The 23,821-nt window shown below is 31.7% G+C and overlaps 3 protein-coding genes across 3 annotated transcripts in view; all 3 read right to left on the bottom strand.

Annotated features, from left to right (window-relative positions):
- Positions 1-3,530, bottom strand: part of LOC111614391 (succinate dehydrogenase assembly factor 2, mitochondrial-like) — an 11,169-nt gene extending 7,639 nt beyond the window's left edge. Inside the window, exon 1 of the mRNA XM_023355762.1 lies at positions 3,277-3,530. Within this exon, the coding sequence (XP_023211530.1) occupies positions 3,277-3,312 (36 nt within the window). The 5' untranslated portion in view covers positions 3,313-3,530. The remainder of the gene's footprint in view (positions 1-3,276) is intronic.
- LOC111614390 (succinate dehydrogenase [ubiquinone] flavoprotein subunit, mitochondrial-like) lies at positions 981-3,232 on the bottom strand. Its single transcript, XM_023355761.1, has one exon. It carries the CDS (start codon positions 3,179-3,181, stop codon positions 1,196-1,198), a length of 1,986 nt encoding a protein of 661 aa, XP_023211529.1. The 5' UTR covers positions 3,182-3,232; the 3' UTR covers positions 981-1,195.
- A 7,461-nt stretch (positions 3,531-10,991) lies between the features above and the next one.
- The window catches only part of LOC111614389 (cullin-associated NEDD8-dissociated protein 1-like), a 67,851-nt gene continuing 55,021 nt past the window's right edge, over positions 10,992-23,821 (bottom strand). The window contains exons 17-21 of the mRNA XM_023355760.1: positions 21,979-22,168; positions 20,074-20,262; positions 17,997-18,068; positions 14,825-15,143; positions 10,992-11,366 (exon numbers count right to left, since the gene is read on the bottom strand). Of these exons, the coding sequence (XP_023211528.1) occupies positions 11,233-11,366; positions 14,825-15,143; positions 17,997-18,068; positions 20,074-20,262; positions 21,979-22,168 (904 nt within the window). The 3' untranslated portion in view covers positions 10,992-11,232. The remainder of the gene's footprint in view (positions 11,367-14,824; positions 15,144-17,996; positions 18,069-20,073; positions 20,263-21,978; positions 22,169-23,821) is intronic.

Below are 23,821 nucleotides of genomic sequence, written 5' to 3'. Positions count from 1 at the left end.
CGTTAAATCTCGAACACGCGTGCCACCTTCATATTTCTCAACAATCTCTTTTTTCAGTTCCGTTGTGATTCTAGTCATTTTTTTTATTTTTCTGTTGCCCTTTTGCAATTCATGATTAATAAAAATAATAAAATGTTACTTACAAATTAAAATCAGAAGAAATTTAACAAAGTTATAAACCGTAGCACCATGAACGTCTAGTCTAGTGTAGTACACCGATAGTGCTACTTGTTCATAGATGGCACGTATAATTGAATTAACTCGTATACCGAACAAAAGTCGTATACCGAGCAAAATTTGTTTAGTCCAAACAGGACGTATTCCGAATTGGACGTATTCTAAAGCAGACGTATACTGAGGTTCCACTGTATAATTCAAAAATATTAATAAGTTTTACTTCAAAAATTTAAAAAATAGTTATAAAAATCTGTTAAACTGATTAGAAAATAGTATGATTATTGAAAATAAATTACAGTCAATCCCCCTATAACACTGTTCATTTTTCCGTTTTATATGAATTCCATGTTGTACAAGTCACTTAGATTTTACAAATACGTGAGCTGTTCACAGCCCGGCATACGTATTTGTGAAATCTAAGTGACTCATACATGGAATTTGTATAAAACGGAAAAATCAACAGTGTTATAGGGGGAGTCAACTGTATTAATTATATGTAGTCATCCATAAATCAAAGTTTTGTTATATTGTCTTTCGATCTAGCATCAAAAAATGAACTGAATTGATAGATTATGATAGACAATGCAACACTTCAATAGGTCAAGAGGGTGTTCCCAGGAAGACTTTCTATAGAAAACTGGAAGCTATTTAGGTGTTGGACATATGAAGATGTATCTGGCCATATGGAATTTTCCAGGATAAGCCCACAATCAACTTATTGAAAAATTTATTATTGTTATTGCAACTAAAATATTAGAACTTAGATGCAATTTTTCAAATTTTAATCAATAAATTAAGCTTAATTGCATTTAAAGTCTTGTTTATTTTGAATTCTATCAAAATTACACTTTCAATGAAAATCTAAAACATTACATGAAATTCTTCTTGTTAAATAATATGAATTCAAATTCTTACAAGTTAAAACTGAAAATATTAAATTAACAAATCCACCACTCTGCTCCTAAAAATACTAATCTATGCATCTGCATTTATATTGTGCCAGTTCTTTTAATGTCCATTAATAAGCACGAATGAATGGCTGAATAAAGGTACACTCTTTCTCATCAAGGGTGTGGTCAATGACTGGACGATAAGTAAGTGCTACTTTTCCAGATGAATCAACATAACTTAACGTGTGTTTTCTCCAATGTTCTTCCAAACTTTTCTTTTTCTGATTTTCTAAAGGCTTAGAATAATCAAATTCGTCTACTCTAGATTTAAAATCTTCTCGTGCATGTGCTCCTCTACTTTCCTTTCTTGCTTCTGCAGCATTTACTGTTTGGATGGCATTTAGAAGAAGATTTTGTAATTCCAGTGCCTCAATCAGATCGGTATTCCATACCATTCCTCTATCACATAATTTTAAATCTTTTTGTTCAGAAAATATTTCATTCATTTTTTTACAACCTTCTTGCAAACTTTCTCCTGTTCTAAAAACAGCAGCATGCATCTGCATTGTCTTTTGCATTTTGAGGCGAAGTTGCGATGTCAAAATTGACCCATTTGCATTTCTAATCGTATCTAAGTTTGCAATGGATTCTTCTCCAGAATTTGGCTTCAATTCAGGAATGGATTCTCCCGGTTTGTTTAATTCAGAAATAGTATGGGCACAAGCACGACCAAATACAACTAAATCTAATAACGAGTTTGCACCAAGACGATTAGCACCATGAACAGATGCACATGCAGTTTCTCCACATGCATACAGTCCTTCAACTACAACATCTCCTTTATCTGGTTTATGAATAAGAACTTGACCTTTATAATTAGTAGGAATACCTCCCATATTGTAATGAACAGTAGGTAAAACAGGAATAGGATCAACAGTCACATCTACACCTGCAAAAATCATGGCAGTTTCAGATATTCCTGGCAATCTGACAGCTATCTGTTCAGGTGGTAAGTGATTTAATTGTAAAAATACATGATCTTTTTCAGGTCCCACTCCTCTTCCTTCTCTTATTTCAATAGTCATAGCTCTGGAAACAACATCTCGAGAAGCCAAATCTTTAGCTACCGGAGCATATCTCTCCATAAAGCGCTCGCCTTCACTATTAATCAGAAAACCTCCCTCTCCTCTCGCTCCTTCGGTAATAAGGCATCCTACTCCATAAATACCCGTAGGGTGAAACTGTACGAATTCCAGATCTTGGTTGGGCAAGCCCGCCCTAGTTACCATGGCAGTACCGTCTCCGGTCGAAGTATGGGCAGATGTACACGAAAAATAGGCGCGGCCATAACCCCCTGTGGCTATGATAGTGTTTTTGGCTCTGAATCTATGCAACGTACCATCCTCCAAGCAGAGTGCTATTATGCCATTGCATCTTCCTTGATCCATCAACAGATCCAGGGCAAAATACTCAATAAAATAATTACAGTCGTAACGTAAAGATTGTCCGTAAAGCGTGTGCAGCAAAGAATGTCCCGTACGATCAGCTACACAACAACAACGATGAGCCTGGCCTCCTTTACCATAATTGTAAGACTGGCCGCCAAAAGCTCTTTGATATATTTTACCATCTTTAGTCCGGCTGAAAGGCATCCCATAATTCTCCAACTCTATGACCGCGTGAGGCGCTTCCCTAGTCATGTAATGTATAGCATCGTGATCTCCGAGCCAATCCGATCCTTTAACGGTATCGAACATATGCCATTTCCAGTCATCCGGTTCCATATTTCCGAGGGCGGCATTGATACCTCCTTGAGCAGCAACGGTGTGCGATCTAGTGGGAAATAATTTAGAAACGCAAGCAACTCTGAAACCTTTCTGCACCAATCCGAAAGCCGCTCTCAAACCGGCTCCGCCGGCTCCGACCACTACTACATCGAAAGTATGGTCTGTGACAGGGTAGCGCTGGCTCAGAGACGCTTTGCTCACTCCGGTCGCGCTTCGTCGACCTTCCACAGAAAAGTGAAATCCTCGTCGACGGGCAAAGCCATGACGGAATAATTTGCAATCGAAAATATTAAATTCCTTCAGAATAACCCTCAACACAGACGCCATCTTAGGTGTGACGTCAACAGGAACAAGTCTCGCACCCAGTGTATTATAGAACGGAACGAATAAATACATTTCGAAATATAATAACAAACACTTACCCTTTTCGTTCCGATAAGTTTATTTATCAGATTCATTCTTGTTACTGAATCGATGCAAATTTACTACTAAATTTAAAATTTGCGTATTAGACGTCTTAACCACGTGCAATATGACGATCGTTAAGACGATCGGCAGGGGGGCGTTGTCGTCGAAATGAAGAAAATACTTTGCATTGTTTGTAATAAATTTTGATTAAAATAAATCAAAAAGATTATAATTCTTCATCTTCCGAATTTAATATCAACTTCCAAATATTAACACAAATTAGGAGTATTTCGAAATGAATTGATTCAAAATAAATTAAAAAGTAAAAAATAATTACAATAATTTTATCAGAAATAGTTTCGACAAGATAAAAACCGTTAGATAATAGCCAAAATAATTATGTCTATTTAAAAAACTATTAATTATAACTTTTTTATTTGTTCGAGTTGTTAATACTTTTCACAAAAGTGCATTCTTGTTTTTTTTCCAGAATAATTAATGATTTTATGAAGACTCCCGCTATAACTTTCGTTAGCTTCAATTTCATTTGGCGTAAGCTACAGCTTAGTAGTTCTTTTTTCATATTTAACTCTTCCGCCCTGTGGCACTTACGGCCTTTTATCCATACCCGTTGTAAATTCAGCCAGACCCAAAATGGCGGGTGGTGAAGGTCGATGCCCGAAATATCCGGGACAGACGGATTACCCATGAAAAATTTCCTGGGTTGGTCGATATTCTAAATGATCCAAGTTAGAATCCGGGTTAAATTTTCTAAAATACATTTTTTAAGTTAACGGATACATCGAGATCTGGGTCTTTCTAATAAGCAAGGCAGTTATTTCTGAATTCAATATTTATATTGCCATCTTTTTTATTCCTTCCTTTTTTTATTCCATCTTTTTTTAAACGTCTTTTATTAATAAACAAAAAAGAATACTTTCACTTCAAAAATATTGTTACAAAATTACATAAAATTATAAAATTTATTCACCGTAATATCCCGGTTTCAGCTACAACGAATGGTGTTCTTTAGTATCCATCTTAATAGATGGCAAGATGATTGAGGCGATTAAAGCGCATCCTCTGAAGATCCGGTATTGAATCCAAGCGGTCGAAAACTTAGAATTTTATTATGGTGGTGGTTTTTATAGGCCCCGTCCCTCGCTACCCGGCATTGAAAAGGTCTTTTTAGTGCCCACAGGGCGGAAAGAGGGAAAATAGACCAGGGTTCAGACAGGCCATAGTGAAGACCAGGCTGAACACTGGCTGAGTTTGACCTCTTTTAGTATTTAAATAATCCCAGTATTACGAATTTCTTTGAAACGCCTTTGTGAAAAAGTCGAAAGTTACGTTCCAGCATGTTTTAATTTGTTTCAGTGGCATTTGAAAAACCAAACCATAGAGTTGATGATCTGAAATGGCAATGAAAAAAAATTGCGGTTTATTCTCACAAAACTTTTTAATTTAAGTTTTTATTGAAAACTGCACTCCCCGTAAGTCCGTCCCTGGCTACTACCAAATTTTCCAACATACTCTGTTGCACTTATACGCGTACAACTTACAATTACGTGATTAAAGCTGCATTTTTTTTGTCTTCTGGGATAACACTTTAAAGTTAACTCTCCATTACAAATCTCTTAAGTACAGTACAACGTAGAATGTTGGTAAAGCATGATAATGTGAAAAATGTATCTGTAATCTCTATGTACAATTTAGTCTCTACGGGGTGACACCACAATGAGATCTCGCACCAGCTCAAAATCTTCCTAAGGCAGCCTCTGGTTCGCCCCGTGAAAAAAGTCTTCTTTTCAATTCGGCCCAGGGGCAAAAGCCCCTGAGTTAAGGTATTACGAACAATTTACACCATTTTTTTCCAGGTTTAGAATTAAGATTTTTTATTCTTACTTTTAATCGTTTGCTTTTTAATATCATCCCCTGACGGCCGAATGGCCAAGCGATCAAGGTGATAACATACCACTCTGGGAATTTTTCGGGGGTGGTCCGTCCGGATATGTCGGGCTCCGTCCATCACCACCCAGCTGCCCTATTGTACGCCTGACATTGTAGGGCTTGCTAAAAGAGGCCCTCTCAGTGCCCATAGGGAGGAAAGAGTAAAACAATATCATCCCAAACTGTTTACTTGAACAAAGAGTTAATATTCACAGATTCATGAATAATTAACTTTAATTTTTTTTATTTTATTTTTGTAAACATTGTCAAAATGGCGGCAGTTAACTTGTAGCAAGAAAACTTTTAATTAATTATGTATAGTCTTTTAGACTATATATAATTAATTAAAACATACATATAAACCAGCGTCATCTCTCCTCCATTCATTTAACGTCATCTTTCCAAAATAGAAAGGAGAGATGACGCACTGTCTTTTATGTACAAACATGAAGGAACAATACAAAATTTACTAAACAATATGGCTACGATCTTAACTTCGAATGCCATCAACAATTTTATTATTATTATTATTTGTTTTATAAATACTCTTATCTATACTAATATTATAAAGAGGTAATGTTTGTATGTATGTAAGTAAGTAAGTTTGGATATAGCGGGTAATCTCCGAAACTACTCATTCGATTTCAAAAATTATTTCACCAATATTTAGAACGGAACTTCAGGGTGGTCATAGGCTGTACATTATTCCGTTAAACATTCATATAAATTAAAAGATATCATCTAGGGTTAAGGCTTTTATGTCCAACAGATGGCGCTACGAGTACGACGCCCTAAGTTTGCTTTTCTGTGAGGCATTATGCTTTTCTGTGAAAATGAACTAAAGCAGATCATCTTCTATCTATCTATATAAATAAAAATGTAATGTTCGTTTGTTCCTACCGATTCCTTTGAAATTTTGACAACGCTGCATTCGAATACGCACGTGTTTTTATATAATATACCTGTCGAAATTCCCCCCACTGAAGGGAGATGGTTAGGGTTAAGGCTTACCGTAAAGAACTGCTTCTATTTATACTATTTTAGATGCGGTTTTTGCGTTTTTGATTGCATTTTAATAGGGTACGTCAACAGAATGTACACTAAGAAGGGATTTTTCGATATTCCCCCCACGGGGGAGAGGGACAGAATTAAGGCTTATTGTGAAAAACTTGGCTTCTATTATATTATTTTACATGCGGGTTTTTCGTTTTTGATTGCGTTTTAATAGGGTACGTCAAGAGAATGTACACTAAGAAGAAATTTTTCGAAAAATTTCCCCCCTCCACGGGGGATGTGTTTTACATATATAACAGATACATTTTGAGCCACAACAACGCGTGGCGGGTCTACTAGTTAAAAATATTACTCATAAACATTCAAAGGTTAGCTGTCAAAGTAGCCTAATTCATTTCTAAAATGCACGAAACAGTACATATTTCGGAACCAATTTAAGTTAATATTTCGGAACCAATTTTCGCTGTTTATTGTCTACTAATAGTAGTAGTGCGACCTGCTTCAAGACTTGGAAAGAATAAAATCACATATACTCTCCTAGTCCTTGTCATATTCTATGGCTTTACTATATTAACTTAAAATATAATATTTTTATTTTAACGCTGCAGCTTTATTTTTAAATATTTTTTCGAAAAACAAAACATTTAAAGCGTAGAAATATGTAGTTTTTGATTATACTCATATTTATTATATACTGTACTTATTAAAATTATTTAAGCCGTACTATATCCAACTGTTTACTGTTTGAAATAATGTCTCCATCATCACATAACCGGATAATGCCAAATATCGGCAAGTAAACTCCCATTTGTTACAACGCGGAAAAAACGAAGGGAACAAAAGTTCGAACATTTCTCGAATAATAAAATTGAATCGAATTTGAAGTTTTCGAATATTCGCACAGGATTTTTAAAACTTTCCACTCTGTGGACACTAAGAGTATTTTTTTTTTTTAGCAAGCCCGTTATGGGTTCGGCAAGCTCAAAATGAGGCGCCCGAGTTGCGAGGGACGGGGCTCAATGTATCCGAATAGACCATAAGAAAACCTTCCAGTTCTTCGACCTTTCAGGATGCGATCCCGGGTTTCCCAGAGCAATAGGCTACCACCTTAACCGCTCGGACATTCTCCGTCAACTCAACCATGATGGGCTTGATTAAAAGGCCACAGGGCAAGGAACTAACAAAACCCACAAGGTAGAGAGAATTTTTAAAAAATGAATCTTCATTTAATAAATGCAATTCATGACAACCGTTATATTGATGCATATTTTTGTGATAGTCACTTTTAACAATGGCAAGAAATTTCCAGGCCAACATTAGCTAAGCTAAATTTATTCCTTATCTTACAAACGGCAAACACGCCTATAATTTGAAATTTTGTATAAAAATGACGACCACCTCTTTTTAATAGTAAAATTATATTTTACGCAAATCCAATTACGTAAATTATTATTATAAAAATTACTTCCGTTACTTTGCATTTGAAATTATTTATTTTTATATTAATCACTTATTTGTATTTTGCAATATTCGTGAAATTGTTAAAAGCAATTACATTCAATGTAACATGTTCAAAACTAGTAATTTGTTAATATTAGACTACAATCGACCCCCCCATAACACGGTAGATACATTCCGGCTTTTATGAATCCATTTTCTACGAGTCCAGCCAATCACAGCCCAGAAGGTATGCAGTTTACGGACTACGGCTGTTTGAAAGATTTTCTTCCATAAAATTAAGATTCTAGACTAATTCGACTCAACATTTCCAAAATACGTATACATTTTTGGGAATAATCCATATAAACTATGCTATAAATAAAAAATTGTAGGACTACTTACCGAGTGTGCACCGTTCGACTACGTCATTTCTTAAGCTTGTTTTCGTCGTGGAGCTTGTCGTCAAATGCCGCTCGCGTGCTTCCTGATAAATTATTTTTTTGGCGAAAAATTCGCTGAACTTTGGAGACATCATTAATATAAATATTTTTATGGACATTAAATAATAAATGGTTTTTAGTAGGTCCGCTGCTCGTTTAAAGTCAACGGTTTGTACAATATCCGCTATTGGTCTAGATTCTACCAATCCCATTACGACACGAGTCGGCAATGACGTTTTACCGAATTATAGGAGTTTTTTTAGCATGTTTGTACGAATACTGTCGCAATTTTTTCGCCGTGATATAGGAATCCAAACTATAGGAACCCGTGTTATAGGGGGTCGACTAATTTAACTTAAAAATCCGAGTCTATGCACTGTTAAATTACTTATACTTTTATAATTTCGATTTTCCGTCACTATAAACTGAAACCAAACTAAATTTTCAAAATTTCAGTTCTCTTTTATATTTTGAAGCAAAATCTTCAAGATTCGGTTTGATAGCAACACCTCCCAGGACTTTCTACGGGAAACTGGATTCTAAGTGTTAAGACATGCCAATAAAACCACGTGGCTAGCAAGCAGGTTGGGAAGCGCGAACCCGTGACCGAGTTCGGTAATTTTAGCCACTCTGCCATTGGAAATACAAAACTTTTAAGGAACCAACAGTAATATCCAAATTCTGTATTTTATTAATTTAAACCAGTGATTCTCAAACTTTTTCGATCCACCGCCCCCTTTGTTCCATAAAGTTATACCCAACGCAACCTAACCCATTTTCTCTTGTGTGAGAAAAGGATTGGAAATATTCTTAGGAAAACTTTTCTATGAATCTCACACTTTGTGCCCTTACTGTACATTGTTCTCATCATCTGGAAACCATTAAACGCAATGTTTCCTCTTATCAGCCCCAATTTTGCCTTTGGTCACCGTTCAATACCCTGCCTCTATCATAGATCTATTCATCGCGCCAGAAGGGGGCGTTATTGCTTACTTTGAGAAACGCTGAGCTAAAATAAAAGTCAATGTGTTAGAAATATTCAAGTTGTGACCTTCAATAAAAAATAAAAAATATATAAAATGTCAACATTTTATATATATTCCGTCGAATTTTTATATATAGAATTTGTCTGCCGTCGCCCCTCTATATTTCCTTAACGCCCCCCAATTCTCTTTGAGCCTTCTACTGCCCCCTGAAAGCCTCCAGCGCCCACAAGGGGGCGTTATCGCCCACTTTGAGAAACGCTGATTTAAACATTATCATGAAAAAAAAAACACATGTATTTATTTCATTTCTCTCTTTCCGCCCTGGGTGCAGAAGGGACCTTTTCCAGGTCCATCACGGTTTGGCCAAGGTCACAATGGGGTGGCCTGGTGTTGAGGGATGGACTCCGACCGACCAATTTAATTACATTTTATTCCTAAAAAACAATTTTATTAGATATTTATATGACCAAAAAATGGCATTTGAAGAAATATAACTTTTTTTAATCAAAGCTTTTAATCTAACTCTAAATTTGAATTTCTAAAGCTAATTATTCAACGGCATAAATTTATCTAAATATATAAAATTACTTGTCTTGACTGACTGACTCATCATCGCGCAGAGCAAACCGCTGAACCTAGAGGTGAAATTTGATACAGTTAGGGTACGTCATGAAAACGCACACTAAGAAAGGATTTTTCGAAATTCCCCCGCAGGAGAGAGGGAGAGAATTAAGGCATAACCGGAAGAATGGCTTCTACTGTACTATTTTAGATGCGATGTTTTGTTTTCAACTAGTTTTGTCTTCATTGAGTACTTAGGTGTATTAAAGTGATAAAAATATTTATAACAATGTCTGAAATGTTATCTATTTCGATTTTAAAAATGTTCGAACCGTTTTAAATTCGAATTTGTTATTGCATATTGGTTGGATTATAGAACGATTGTAAACGTTCCAGAAAATTGATCAAATTGAAAATAGTTCGATTGATTCTCGGCAATTCTCATCATTCTCAGCAATTGGTGTTATATAACAATTACTATGGTCGTTGAAATACAGAAATGGGGTTTGCTTGCAAAATCCTCGCGGGCAAAGCCGCGGGTAACAGCTAGTAGTTATATATTTTTTTAAATAAATATCTAACATTTTATTATTTTAATCAATCGATTTTGATTTTTTAAAGTTAATTGGAATTGATATGAATACTTAATTCATTTAATAAGTGCATTAAATACATGATTATATAGTTAATGTTAGAACGGATCTCAAAATAGACCACTTAGTTATGTAATTAGAGATAATTTAATAAGAATTTTTGCATTCTTGATGATAAGATAGGATTATGTTTCTGTTATTTATTTATTTATTTATTTTTTCGTTAAATATTTTATATCCGTCATCTACGCTTTAGCATCAACTTTCCATATTTTTAGAGTTACTCACCGATTATTACATTACAAACAATGTTACTTTACATGCCTTTCGATTGCGTAACTTTTTTGCAAAAGTAGTCAACCTTGAAATATCCTAATTGATCAAGCTGCAGCAGCTGTTTCTACTGTAATTTTAATCTTCTGTAAGGATTGTTATTATCCATCGTTTTTGTCATGTGAATCACGACTCATTTCTGTTTAGTCAAGTCATACGTTTATTTAGTAAAATTTAGAGAGATAAAAAAATAAAAAATAAATAAATAATGAAATATTAGAAAAAGTGAAAATAAATGAAACTGATATTAAATTATATTAGAAAATAGATTTAATTGTAATAAGTAACAATTCTAAAAACCTTTCAAAGGACTAACTTAATATATTGATTTAATATCATAAAATATCCTTTGTTACATTTATTTAGAGTTCAGATAGTTTGTTTATTATTATTACTAAAAATAAAACCAAGCTTAGTATTTGTAATTTTATTATTAATAACTTTAGATAATGTTCTTATTACATAATAAAAAGGTAACTGAAGAATATTGCTGCTTTTAGATTAAATTAAATTGCAAGAAATTAGTTTTCCAACGGATATGCTACAATAGCTAATTTTACAATTGCAGAAATGTAGATGGTTCAATAAAAAAAATCTATAAGATACAATATTTTCATTAATGCAATTCAATATTAAACAAAATCATCCTAATCCTAACTGATATCCATCAAAGAGGAAGAATCTGTAACGTTAGCTGAACTGTCTTTCTGAATGCTGTCAAATAAGGCTTGAAGTTCGGGAGTGGATTTGATCTGAGACAGGAACTCATTCATAGGAGGATTCTTATCTAAATTATTTCATCATTATAAAAAATAATAATATATTATTAAATAAGCTCATTAGATGGAAAACAATATTATTAAATCTTATTATACCACAACTCAATATGAATACATTTATAAAATCTTACTTAAAACAATATTTTAGCAATAATCATTTGCTTATCTGTAAGTTTATGTAAATAGAATGGTAATAATGATTACAGTGACTAATTTAAATGTTCAAATGTATTCTTTAATAAGAATTTAATTTTTAATGTAAAAATAAGACATTTCATATTTCAAGAACATAGGCAGTGAAAAACAACTAAATATACTTTACCAATATTTTAAAAGAACACCTTTTGTTGCCATCAATTTTTTTTTATTTTTTTGAAAGAAAAATACATTATGCAGCCTTTAAGTATGCATAAGTCTTAAATTGAAATGTAATTAATTCAAAATTATTTGGAAAAATTTCACTTATTTTCAACTTTATGAAATTTTCTTATGTAATTTCCTTTATTTATACTAATATAGATGTTTTAATTTGATAGAAAAAAATTTGCATCATCAGATGTTCTATATAATTTGTTACAAGATTAGTATTTTTCTGACACATTTGAAGTTTTTATTTTATAAATTTTCAAAAATACTAAAAGTATGTATTTATCTATATTTATATCTATATATATATATATAAAAATGGACATGTATGTCCCTATATTTCACTTTTCCGCCAAAACTACACATCGCACGTGAATGGTGTTTGTATGTGGTAGTAGCCCCAAGTCTCCATTCGTGCACCAGGGGGGTTGCGTCTCGATAGCTATAAGGGTGCGGGAGATATGAGGCTGAAAGTGGTTGAAAGTGGCTTTCTATTTCGAATGTTTTGTTCGAATTTGTTCGAATTAAATTCGAACATAAAATTCGAATATTGGTTCGATTATAGAACGATTGTAAACGTTCCAGAAACGTTGAAAATAGTTCGTTTGACTGGACGTGAACAGGAGACGTTCAGAAATAGAATCGGGACCAGGTCTCTAATTAGTCTGGAAACGGGGGACCTAATTCTTGCATTCTGTGAAAACGGGTAAGATTGGCTATAATGTAATTATCTTAATCTTCACTATCGTTACTTTTTGCCCACAAATAAAAACCCAGCGAAGCAGGTCTTTGCAGCTAGATTCTAGATTACTCAGAAAAACAGTCTTTTATATATAAAAAACAAAAACTATATTACATACAAATGTACGAACAAATAAAAACCCAGCGAAGCGGGTCCTTGCAGCTAGTATACATATAAAAGCATGCTCTTATATGCATCAGCTTGTTTTGGCACTGTTTTATTTATTATGTTTTACTAGATTTTCATATTTTATCTCCCTGTCTGATATTTTCATTATTAAAATAATTCTAATTTTATTGTTACAAAATAATCACCACACGAAAAAGTTCAAATCATTTATTACATATGAAATAAGATAACTATCTTGAAACTAATACAGGCAGTCCTCTACTTTTGTACAATTCGCTATTTCATATTTTTGATTTTTATCGATATATATGGCAAAACATGCATACTTGCATGTAATGGTTCTTCCCTTCTCATGAACTGTTAGTCACTAGTCCTGCCCCACCCCTCCAACATTAATCACACCCATTTTTGGCATCACAGGTTCAGTCTTGAGTAGGTGATTGTGTTGATAAATTGTGTCTTGTCAGTTTATGTTAGGACTGTGCTATCATTTTATATACATTTCTGTTTTGATGAAAGCATTCGCCCTTGTTAATTCGTAAACACGAGTGAAAAATGAAAAAACAGCAGTATCGATATGGACAAAAAAAATTGAGATCTTATAATCTCCATATGATTGAGAGCATATATCTCATGTACGAAGGGAAATAGAAAAAGAGAATGTAGCAGAACTCTATCACCAAAAGAAAAAGAAGAGTACAATTTAATTATCTCTTGAAAAATTTATAAAGAAAACACCAGATATTTTTCAATAAAAAATAAATATTTTGAAAACCCTTTATTGCTCTACTTTCGTACATCTTGACTTTCATGTACATTTCAGGAACCAATTATATACTAAAGTAAAGAACTGCCTATAATTTGAAACATTTAATAAATTCACTAAGACATCTATTGGATTATGTAATTTGGTTAATAAGTTATTTAATAATTTAGATAATCCTACACCACAGATAAATGTGCTACTGTCTACTGATAACTTATGATTAAAATAATTTAGAGTTCTTTTAAATTTAAAAAAATTTATAAAATAAATAAAATATAATCGAGTTTCATCAGTAGCTGCTACATAAATACTTCAGTTTGGAATCTTTCCAGACAAACACTATGTTTTTGCATTATATAATTATTTACTGATATTTTACTTAGAACCCTCAAACAAAATTTGATTAACTATAACGGACACATCTTGATACTATTCTAAATTATCTAATCACTGAAATTATCAAAAAGAAGTGATATAGTTATTTGTAGAATCAAATTTTTGATTTATTTATTCTGAAGTAATTATGTTAAAAAAAACTTGTTAAAAGACAAAAAGTTAAAATATGTGTATTTTGACTTTATAAGCATATACTTTTAACAGATATGCTTTTATGATTAAAAAATTTTATTTTCAAAATAAAGTTAATAAACTATTCAATATTTTAAAATGAAATATCATAAGTATTGAATAATTTTAACTATTGAATTTTTTGATTTTACTTTAGGAGCATTCAAGTGTATTACAGTGATTTTTCTAATTTATGAATATTTAATGACACAACTTTAAAATAATATATGGCAATCACTTTATGGAAAGCATCATGATAGTCTGTCATTTTCTCATAGTTTTTTCTAAAGATTGTCAATTGATAATCTATTGTAAGTGTGTAACATTTTTACTTTTATGCTTATTTTTATTTTCCTATACGGCTAACTTAGCTAGGATATAAGATGTAGGCTTATAGCCTTATTTTGCAAATATTTTCATTAACGTGGATTTAAATTGCTTAAGACATTATGGAATGTAACCCTTACATAAATTAAGAAGTAACTGTACTTTAGTATCTAATAATGTACATCATATGATAATATGCATTATTTTTCACTGAATAAACAAACACAGATTATTAAAAATTTTTTAAAAATTGAAGTTTTCCTAAATAATATATTAGATTTTAAAAATAACATTTTCTATATTACATATAAACAAAATATACTACAAAAAGTTAAGTTTTTAATACAATCCATAGTTTTAGTTTTATGAATATTACTATATAATATAACTTTATCATTCTTACATTATTTTACTTTGATTATATACAAGTAACTTTTAATTATATTTTATAAAAAAAAATATTTTTTATATAATGTACAAAATACATTTAAATCTTAAATAACATTTATGATAAAGTACTATAAGATTTACAATAGTTTTATTTAATAAATAAAAACAAATATTCTTACCTGCATCAGGAATTGCCATTAATGCAGCAAATGCTCTCATGGCAGACCTCTTTAATTCATCTTGTTTTTCAAATTCTTGTTTAACAGCATTTGGCTTGACTTTGCTGGTACATGTATTTCTAAGAGGTTCCACAAGCTGTTCTAACCTCTGCAAAATTGCTGAAGGACAAAGTGTTGCTAGCCTAACTAACATAAGATAGGTGAGCATTTTAATGTCATAATGATCTCTCAGTCCATTCTCTACATGGTTCAAAAATTCAAATATATCTAATCGATCTATACAAGAATCTAAAAGTGTGTACATGCATTCAAAGGCAGCCTGAAAAAATTAATATAAAAATGTAAATGACAGAAAATTATGTTGAACTATTTCTTATTCTCTTATATATATGTTATTAAAATAATAATTAAATAATAGATGACTAAGTAGTAAGAAATATCTTATTGACAAGATTTATAAAGTCTTGTTTATAAAATTGTACTGCTGATTTATGTTACCAGCTTAGAGGTATGAAGGAGTACATGTCGAGAGATAATATTTGGCACAGAGTATTAGGTGCCCAAATCATTAAAAAAATCCAGACTTGTAGGTAGTCGGGGACCGAGAATCAAGTCAAAATAAAATACAAAATGGTGACCCTCTTCTACAAACAGGCACCTCACCCCACTGAAGTCAGGTGGGGGAGAGTACCACCCACAGTCATTCTAAATAAACTCTGACCTTAGGACTGAACACGTAATTTTTTTTACGTTAAATAAAATTTGTAATCTAATTTTGTACATTTGGGAGTGCTTCAAATATGACATTAAAACAGGGTGTCGTTACAAATAGGGTTTTTAACATTATCTAGTATAGTAAAATCGTGGGAACAATAAAAATTTGACGTTATATTAGGGTTGTCGTTAAATCCGATGACGTTATAATCGAATTAAACTGTATATTGTTTGTGCAAAATAAAAAAATAATTTCAGAAAATGCAATAGCCATGATTATTTTTTCAAAAATGGGAAATTTTTGTTATGCATCGATAAAAATTCAACCCGGGCCGACACACAACAGAGAGAAATTTCGAAATTGGATAGGTTAATTTCATCGAAAATGCATTGTGGCTGGTGAAGTTTGAACGATCACGCCCAAAAGCAACGATACCAAAGAAGATTGGAGAATGAGAACAAGTCTCCAAGACGTAGTCTTGTCCCAAACATGGTTGCTGTTTTACTTGTTTAAATTTAAAACATCAAATGAAAATAGCATTTTGTGTTGAATTAAAAACACTAAAATACAATCTACAAAATCTACATCATTTTTAAATTTTGTATTATATAAAGACACTTATACTCGTAATGCAAATATTAAAAAAAATCTTATTAAATTTAAATAAATATTGTTTAATAAACTTATATGATATTTTTTTTTGTAAAATAGAGCTGACAAATTTACAATTTAATAAAATTATGTAACAAACACTTTTTGCCATGTCCAATCACCAGGAACAACTATCTTCCACTGCAGAGACGACCTTTCTTTAAATACCTCTGCAAAAAATGCAAAACTTTTAATTGTGATGGGATTGTCACCCGTGGACTTTTAGACTGTTTTTTATTTTTTTGCAGAGGTGTCTAAAGAAAGGTTGTCTCTGCAGTAAAAGATAGTTGTTCCTGGTGATTGGACATGGCAAAAAGGGAAGACATTTTTAGTCTCTGGTACATATTTTTATTAAATTATATACTTCAAGTTTATTAACTTACTGTCTAAATTAGTAACTTAATAATTGATGGGCATTGAATTTCTGATTACTTTATCATACCACAATTTAACTAAAAACATAATTATAGTATGTTCTTTGTTTTTTTAGTTATCTTACATAAATTACATTATTAGGCTTCGTAAAAAAATACGATTGTTAAATAATAAAAAATTTCTCATGATAATTACAATAATTATGTAGAATAAATGATATTCTTTTATAATAACTACTATATTTCAACTTCAGCATCTCTAATTATGAATGGTAATAAAAATATATATGTGCCTGTTTGCTTTTAACTATGTATTATTTATAAAGATCAAAGATATCTGAAAATTTCATCCACTTTCTGAAAGAATTTTATATAAATAACAAGTAAAATGGCAAAACCGTATTTGGGACAAGACTATGTCTCGGAGACTCACTATTAAGCGGAATCACTTTGACGCTCAAGGCGGGTCTTGTTCTCATTCTCCAATCTTTTTTGGTATTGCTTTTGGGTGTGATCGTTCAGACTTCACCAGCCACAATGCATTTTCGATGAAATTAATCTATCCAATTTCAAAATTTCTCTCTGTTGCGTGTCGGCCCGGGTTGAATTTTTATCGATGCATAACAAAAATTTCCCATTTTTGAAAAAAATAATCATGGCTATTGCATTTTCTGAAATTATTATTATTTTGCACAAACAATATACAGTTTAATTCGATTATAACGTCATCGGATTTAACGACAACCGTAATATAACGTCAAATTTTTATTGTTCCCACGATTTTACTATACTAGATAATGTTAAAAACCCTATTTGTAACGACACCCTGTTTTAATGTCATATTTGAAGCACTCCCAAATGTACAAAATTAGATTACAAATTTTATTTAACGTAAAAAAAATTACGTGTTCAGTCCTAAGGTCAGAGTTTATTTAGAATGACTGTGGGTGGTACTCTCCCCCACCTGACTTCAGTGGGGTGAGGTGCCTGTTTGTAGAAGAGGGTCACCATTTTGTATTTTATTTTGACTTGATTCTCGGTCCCCGACTACCTACAAGTCTGGATTTTTTTAATGATTTGGGCACCTAATACTCTGTGCCAAATATTATCTCTCGACATGTACTCCTTCATACCTCTAAGCTGGTAACATAAATCAGCAGTACAATTTTATAAACAAGACATACTCTTGTCAATAAATGTTAAAATATGACATGAATTTAATTCATATATTACATTTAATTAACAGTCAATTACTACTACAATAAACAATACGATCTGAATATTTTAAATTAAAGAAGTCTTATAGTTTTCAGTTTGTTTGTTTGATTTTTAAATCAATCCAATAATACCAAACTTAACTAATTTAAATAGTTCTAATATCTAACAGATAAATTAATATAGTAATTATAATTATAAATATGATTAAATATACCTTTCTAATGTCCAAACCATCATCTACAGTATGCTTGAAGGGACCCATTTCTACTTCTCTAATTAGCTCTTTCTAAAAAAAAAAAAAAAATAAATTTATACACCTTATTTTTATTATTAACAAATAATATATTTTAAATATAAGTGTAATTACCCTAAACTATAATTTCAAGTCAAATTTTAAAATCAATTTCAGATATTTTGTTGACTGAATACAAAAAACATTCAAAATTGACCATAAATTATTATTTTTAATAAATGGGACATAAGATTAGATTCCAAAAGTTAGCAAAAGTATGCTATTCTTTTTCATAATTATGAGAAATATGTTTATTAAAGCAATCAATAATTACTAACAATCACAATCAAAGTATAGCACATTAATGTTAATTTTTTTCTTCACTGCTAAACACTGTTAAACCAGAACATTTTCTTTTTGCCAAAAATATCTTCTTTTGAGTTTTCTATTAACCTTAATCTGAAGTATCAGCAACTTCTTGTTTTTCTCTACATTTTTTCATAAAATCTGACATTTTCATTTCCTTGCATTTGCCTAAGAGATCTTTAAAAATTTAATTTTTCTGGGTAGTAATTTTTTATTTAACCTATAAAAACAAAACACAGGAAGTCTTTCAAATTCATTTAGAGCACTATCACCAATGACAACAACACCTGGTTTATAGGAAAGGTAGAATAGGAAGCTAGGACAAGGGAGAAGAAAAACATTATTAGAACAATCAGTTCTCATTAAAGAAATCTGGCCAAGAAGCATGAAACAACATTGAAAATTTTAATAATTCTAAAATCCACGGGCAAATATGAAACAACATGCATACATGCTTGCTTAAATAAAAAAAATATTAAATGATGGGGTTTGTACTTAAAAATTGTGACGCTTTGTCTGGAAATGTTCTCAAACTGTGTTAGAATGAAACAGTGTTGAAGGAACACTGTGTTGTATGTCAATGGTCCCCAATTAGTGGTACGCATACCCCCAGGGGTACGCGTATGAAGTTGCATGAAGGGGTACGTGCGGCAATCTAAAATCAATTGATTTAAAATTTAAATGCATGAGATGAAGCAATCAAAAAAATAATGGGAGGACCATCAAAAATTCGGCAATTTACAACATGATGTCGAATGCACAAATTTGTTTATTTATAACTAAAAATATTCTCGAAATTTCATTAAAAAAAAAAAAAAATGCATTTGTGATAATACCTAAATTCTTATGCAAGAAACAAAAGTTGTACAATTAACATTATTATCATGTCAGCAAAGTGGCAATAAAATATTTACTACCATTTTGCACAACATACCTCCGCAAGAGCGGATTTTAGGCCATGACAAATACGAAAACTAAACATCATTACCGACTTTGACTCAAAGATGACTCAAGACTGAAGCTGACCAAAAAGCAACCAGATTTTACAAAGTTGTGCAAAGAAACTCGTGCACATTTGCCACGTTAAAATTAAATAACCTTATGTTATTTTCATTATCATTAGAATTGTATTTTAAAGGTAATAAATGTAATAAAGAAAACTTATTCTATTTATCACTAGCTGTCTACACACAGCTTCACCAGCATTATGTCGAATTTACTCACAGGAATAAGATATTTTCTCGGGGTAAAATTTAGCCTATGTCCATCTCCAACATGTAAGCTATTTCTGTGCCAAATTTTATTAAAACTTGTTCAGCGGTTTAGACGTGAAAAGGTAACTGACAGACAGACAGAATTACCTTCGAATTTATAATAATAGTATGAATTAATATGAATTTCTTCTATAAGGAGTATGCGAGTTTGAGCTCTTTCTTGCAGTGGTACGCAGGTAAAACTAATTGGGAACCACTGTTGTATGTGAAATATCACCAATTCTCAAACTGTGTTAGAATGAAACAGTGCTGTATTGTATTTTATAATCATTGCTATCACAAGCCTAAAATATTCATGGTTTTCTATAAGAATCAAATTTTATTAAGTTGAACATTTTCAAGATTTTATTCTTTCAGATGTAATAATCATATCCTTAATTGCATATTAATTTCAAAAGAAACAATAATAAATAACTTACCCTAACTTTAGTTTCATTATATAATTGCGGAAGAATGCAATCCAGCAAGTCCCTCACCAAGGATGGCTTGTTGTGAGCTGCAGAATTAAATGCAACAAGTGCTACACGTCTCACATTAAGATCAGGATCTTGTAACGTCCTGAGAAAATCTCCGATGCAATTTCGTAACAAAACATCAATAATTTGAGGCTGAAATTTATAACAATATAAAGTTTAAATACATAATTAAATTATTTGTAGCAAAAATTAGCATTAATTTGAATACTATAAAAACCTTTGATAAACCTTAATATTGTAAGACCAATTTATTTTTATTTTACTTATTTTTCAGGTATATTGGTAATGCATAAAGCAAATAAAAACTACCACTCTGTAAGAATTTGTTCTTTAAATCTATGTACAGTTTGATATATGCCTTTGTCATTGAAAAAAACACTTCTATAGTATTAATTTTATCATATTGCTAGCAATTTTTAATAATAGAGAACATATTCAGTTTAATTAAATATAACAGACACTCAATCTTAAAATTTATAAAATTCTTGTATAAAAACATGGTTAAATCAGAATATGATTGAAATGTATTCCCTATCCTCATATTTATTTACTTTCTATTTATTATGTTTCTGTTTCCATCATTAGTTTTTAAATGAACTAATGATGGAAACATTTTCAATTCAGATCAATAACAAAACCTTTCATTATAAACAGTTTGCTTACTATTTGGTTTTGCTAACACCAACAAAAATTGCAGTATAAAGAAAAATTAATTTCCCTAATACTTATATTAAATCAAATCACTTGCTAATTAATTGTGTACATACACTCCTTTATAAAGTTATTTATAGACGAATTCATATAACTTTATAATTAAATTTCCATAACATTATACATATATTAGCCTTAAAAATTTTTAAAGTATAAATACATTAAGTTAAAACATCATACTAAGTATTATAAGTTGCTTTATGGTTAAAGTTAAATCCCAATGCTATCAATATACCAATGACACATTCTAAGCACACTGTCATTTTTCATGTTTGTATGAAACAAACTAATTATATATGCATATACAGTGGAACCTCGGTATATGACCTTAAACCGTTCCTGATGTTTGGACTTATACCAAATAGGACATATACCGAACCAACCTTTCCCATAAGAAGTAATGTAAAGTTAATGTAAAAAAAAATCTGCTCTCATGTTAAAAAAAAAATGGCTGGCTTGAAATACCTCGCTTTCCTGGCTAGTTCCTGCTTGATTTTTCATGAGATCAGCATGTATCTTTTTAGCTTTCTCGCAAATAATTGCTTCTGATACGCTGTCGCCAGCACACTGTTTTTCAGTTATCCAAAGCAAAAGCAATTTCTCAACATGATCTAATGTCTTCGATCTCTGTTTAGAAATTGATTTAACCCCTTTCGCAACGTTAGCAAATTTAATAATGTCTTTATTTTTCACGATTGTCGATATCGTCGTTCTCGGAATACGGTATGCAACAGTTAAATCTCGAACACGCATGCCACCTTCATATTTCTCAACAATCTCTTTTTTCAGTTCCATTGTGATTCTAGTCATTTTTTTAGTTTTCTGTTGCTTTTCATTTGCCTTTTTGCAATTCATGATTAATAAAAATAATAAAATTTTACTTACAAATTAAAATCAGAAGAAATTTAACAAAGTTATAAACTGTGGCACCGCGAACGTCTAGTCTGGTCTAGTATACCGATAGTGCTACTTGTTCATAGATGGCGCGTATAATTGAATTAAGTCGTATACCGAGCAAAATTTGTTTCGTCCAAACAGGATGTATTCCGAATTTGATGTATTCTAAAGCAGACGTATACCGAGGTACCACTGTATATCATAACGTAGTATATAACACATCAGCAAAAACTTGCTTACCTGATCTGATATTGTAAATTTCATAGCTGTTACCACTGTACTTCTTGCTAATGGCGATTCTGCATTTAGGTAAGATTTTAATTTAGGCAAAAGATTTGGTGGATCTATTAATGTTAGTTTTCCGAGACATTCTGCTACAACATTCCTTGTTCCTTCTTCTGTACATTCACAATGATTAAACAACATGTGCCTAAAAATAATTCATTGATTTTAGAACAATTTTAATACAAAATCATAGATGAACAGATGAAAATCTATATTATTTCACTTAAATCTGAAAGTTCTTATGTATAAAATCTAATTCAAGTAACAAACACCTTATTTTTTGCCAAGGGAGTTTTATTAAAAAACTAACGTTTTCGATCTACTCCATAGATCATCTTCAGGTTTAAACATTCGAATTTGGAATAACAAAAAATAGAACACCAAATTCAAATTCAAAGAGATAAATACCGATAACGTAGCAACTAATTAAAATAAAAGTTAAAGCGTAAAAATACATAAATGTAAAAATAAATAACATACAACCATTAAATATTATTATTATAAGCCACTATCCTTTAACCAATAAAAATCATTATGGTTCCCATAACGCAATTGCGGATATGGCGCAATTCAAGAGCTACTTGTAAGTTTTTTAAGTTTTTGAACGGCGTACTTCCATGCTGAGGGTAGGCCCTCCGCATCTCTGGCGTTTATGCATTTTTCATCTAGCTTGCTCCTATATATTTCCATTTTTTCAGCAGTTTTCGCTAAAGTTGGGGAGTGCACTTGCTTGATGATTTCCGCATCCTCCCATCTAACTACGGATCCTTGGGCCTGAGCCATCTGGGCCAGAACTGTTGCGTTAGATCTTTTTCTAATATCGTATTTATGCTCTTTGACCCTTATTCCTAGGTTTCTCGTTGTAACTCCTATGTACTCCTTTTCTATTCCTAACATAATCGCTGGCATTATTAGAAAATTTGGGATAGACGATACAAGGGCCTCAAAACAAGAACCTAGTAAATACACAAAGTGTACATTCAACAAAAATGTAAGAACCATCATGAAGGAGATTGCGGACAGTAAAGGATCAACGTTGATCGTAAAACGAGCTCCGAATCTGTACAAGATTCTAAGAAATGATAAAGGGGATATCAAAAAGGAAGATAAAGCAGGAGTTTATAGGATCCCGTACGAGAACCAGCAGTTAGGAATAGAAAAGGAGTACATAGGAGTTACAACGAGAAACCTAGGAATAAGGGTCAAAGAGCATAAATACGATATTAGAAAAAGATCTAACGCAACAGTTCTGGCCCAGATGGCTCAGGCCCAAGGATCTGTAGTTAGATGGGAGGATGCGGAAATCATCAAGCAAGTGCACTCCCCAACTTTAGCAAAAACTGCTGAAAAAATGAAAATATATAGGAGCAAGCTAGATGAAAAATGCATAAATGCCAGAGATGCGGAGGGCCTACCCTCAGCATGGAAGTATGCCGTTCAAAAACTTAAAAAACTTACAAGTAGCTCTTGAATTGCGCCATATCCGCAATTGCGTTATGGGAACCATAATGATTTTTATTGGTTAAAGGATAGTGGCTTATAATAATAATATTTAATGGTTGTATGTTATTTATTTTTACATTTATGTATTTTTACGCTTTAACTTTTATTTTAATTAGTTGCTACGTTATCGGTATTTATCTCTTTGAATTTGAATTTGGTGTTCTATTTTTTGTTATTCCAAATTCGAATGTTTAAACCTGAAGATGATCTATGGAGTAGATCGAAAACGTTAGTTTTTTAATAAAACTCCCTTGGCAAAAAATAAGGTGTTTGTTACTTGAATAATTATTTTGCC

The sequence above is a fragment of the Centruroides sculpturatus genome, unplaced genomic scaffold, assembly GCF_000671375.1.
Source record: "Centruroides sculpturatus isolate CEXI.00-Female unplaced genomic scaffold, Cexi_2.0 scaffold1987, whole genome shotgun sequence".
NCBI classification, from domain to species: domain Eukaryota; kingdom Metazoa; phylum Arthropoda; class Arachnida; order Scorpiones; family Buthidae; genus Centruroides; species Centruroides sculpturatus.
The sequence above is the reverse complement of the archived record's forward strand: the minus strand, read 5'-3'. Positions and strand labels throughout refer to the sequence as shown.